The 2609-nt window shown below is 50.3% G+C and overlaps 1 protein-coding gene across 3 annotated transcripts in view; it reads right to left on the bottom strand.

Annotated features, from left to right (window-relative positions):
- ESS2 (ess-2 splicing factor homolog) overlaps nt 1-2609 on the bottom strand; it is a 9689-nt gene that overhangs the window by 5660 nt on the left and 1420 nt on the right. For 2 of the 3 annotated variants that reach the window (XM_015586870.2, XM_025044513.1), the window contains exons 3-5: nt 2460-2561; nt 435-607; nt 212-329 (exon numbers count right to left, since the gene is read on the bottom strand). In XM_015586870.2, the coding sequence (XP_015442356.2) occupies nt 212-329; nt 435-607; nt 2460-2561 (393 nt within the window). The remainder of the gene's footprint in view (nt 1-211; nt 330-434; nt 608-2459; nt 2562-2609) is intronic. The other variant, XM_006908632.3, reaches the window with a different exon arrangement.

The following is a 2609-nucleotide window of genomic DNA, read 5'->3' as shown; positions in this document are numbered from 1 at the left end:
AGAAGCATGAAGCCTACTTCAGTCTCCACGTCACAAAACCTGAATAAAGCTGGAGAGGTCCTCACTCCCTCACTGACTTCACACACAGACCTGCCTACCCGCAAGACAGACCAGGACCCCTCCCAGGACAGAATGCAAGGGAGCACAGACACACACCCTGAAAGCCAGATCCAAACACACAGCCCCGCTCACTGCCCACACCACCGCTTACCCTCTGGATAGTACATGAGAGAGTTCTTGGCCTTGTACTTCCAGGTCTCCACGCCGGCCTGGCTGCTCTCAATAGCTTGGTGCTCTGCCGGTGGGAGTGTGAGATTATCTTTCTGCCTCTGTATCACACAGGGAAAAGGGAGGGTCAGAGAGGATGCTAGGCACTGTGCCCTGGCCCTGGGACCCCCTACCTCAACAGAAGGCACCCCTGCACCCAGGAACACCTTTTCAAACTCCTCCTCAGCTTGGTAGAGCCAGGCATGACGTGCCCGGTTCTTCTCCTTGGCCACCTCCATGATCTCCTGGAAGGAAGCATTGTCCTCGCTTGTGTAACGGCTCAGAAAGACATCCAGGCTGGGCAGGGGCTCCTTCTCCTCCTCCTCTCCAGCCTCTCCTGCTTAGGGGTGCAGGTAGGTTGACACAGAACCATAAATAGCATGAACATCACTTTGTGGTCATGTGGTCCTGGGAACCACACTGCCCTAGAAGGAGGGCTAGACCCCTTGCCCCTGGTCCTGGGTCTGTGAGAGCCACACTGCCAAACAACTCCTCACTGAGGGGCAAAATCAACCACCCCAAATGCCCAGGGAGCCTTCAGGGACTCTCATCTGCTAGATGCCAAGTGAAGTGTGTGATCTGACTCAGACTGGATGGGGAACATCCAGGTGTTTGAGAAAGAGAGGGTAATCACAGTGGATCCTCCCCTGCCCAAACTGTGCCAACCTTGTAGGACCTACCTCCAAAGTCCAGGGCTTGCCCTCTATCCCTGGCATTTCCTTACTCTGACTGCTCTCCCATCCTTGTACCTGGGCATAGGTGGGTGGCTGTCACCTAAGCCCCCTGACCTGCTAGCGGGCCTAATGGCAGGGACCTCATGAGATCTAATGCTCTAAATGGGGCCTCACAGGCACTGGGCCACAACACCAACAGCCCCACCACCACCACTGAAAGTGGCACCCCTAGAGGCGGTGCCATTGCATTGTGCTCAGCAGTGTAGACTTCAGTGGGGCCGTGAAGAGAGCCTTTTCTTCTATTCTAGTGACAGTCTTGACCAGCTACTACGGGCTAGACTATGCACAAAGAACAGTGGCTAAAAGTTCAAAACTTGGGGTCAGAAAATGAGGACTCAAACTCTATTCTGCCATGACCAGCTCTGACACCTGCAGAGGTTACTGCCTTCCTGAGCTTCAGTTTCGTCCGTCACTGTGAATAACGATGGTGCCTACCAATTAGGTTACTGAAAGGAATCCTGTGTTTACTGACAAGTAAGAGATATTTAAAGAAAAAGAATCTGCAAATCGCCGGTGATTCATGTATAATACTGCAATGGAGAATCACTCTGCAAGGACACAACACAATGGACTGTGTTAATGGCAGAAAGAGCTAAGTTTTAAAGCAGAAAACATCATGTTAGCACAGAGAGCATCTATGTTAGTACAGCGTATTACAAACCAGAACCTAGTACAGAAAAGCATCTCATCCGTCTGCATGGGCACTAACATTCTACTACCGACAAGAACACTGATTATGACAATTCCCATAGCATGGGGTATACTTATGTCAACAGGACTCAGAATGCTCTATCCTAGAAAGATACCCTCGTAAAAGGACTTAGTAAATGTGTTGGAAAAGACAACTTATTTTTTTGTTCTACTCGTATTTATGTGAGGCCCACAACATACCATGTATAGTTCTAGATGCAGAGTATACAGACAGGAAAAAAACAAATAACCTGCTCTTGTGGAGGGGAGAGACAATGAACAAACAGAAATGACTTTTAAAGTGTCATGTCTTTCAGTAAGAAAACAAAGCCAAGAAAGCACAGAGCATCGGGGGTGATGTGATTTTATACTGGGAGGTCAGAAAAAGGTTCCCTGAATGGGTAGCATCTGAAGAGAGACCTGGAAAGAGAGGAGCTGGGCAGCTATCCAAGGGAAATGGCCAACTTGAAAGAAATGTGCATGAGCCCTGAGGCATGTTAAAGAGACAAGAAGGAAAGGAGCTCTCCGAGGCCCATAAAGCAAGATTTCCACACCACAGAGGAGGGCCAGTGGCTCAAAGGCCCGCCCCACATTTGGGAGCTAGTCCCAGATCATCTGCGTCCTAGACCAGTGCTCTTTGACCCCATGGGTTTCCATTCAGGCAAGGAGACCCCTCAGGTACAAGCTGTGACCTGCCTCTGAACCACTCTCACAGGGGTGAGATTCCCTGGAAATCCTGACCGTGTAATGGAGAGAATACTCACTCACCATCGCCATCCTCCAGGCCTCGGCTCCGGCCCCGAGGCTTGTTGCCCACCATTCCAGTGCCTGTATGCACCTCAGGGGTTTCAAACGTGGCTGGAGTGACATCTGAGATTAGAGAAGGGAAAGAAATTAAAGCAAGTCTGAACAGTTCAG

This window comes from Pteropus alecto, unplaced genomic scaffold, assembly GCF_000325575.1.
Source record: "Pteropus alecto unplaced genomic scaffold, ASM32557v1 scaffold113, whole genome shotgun sequence".
Taxonomy (NCBI): Eukaryota; Metazoa; Chordata; class Mammalia; order Chiroptera; family Pteropodidae; genus Pteropus; species Pteropus alecto.
This window is presented reverse-complemented; position numbering and strand designations above follow the sequence as displayed.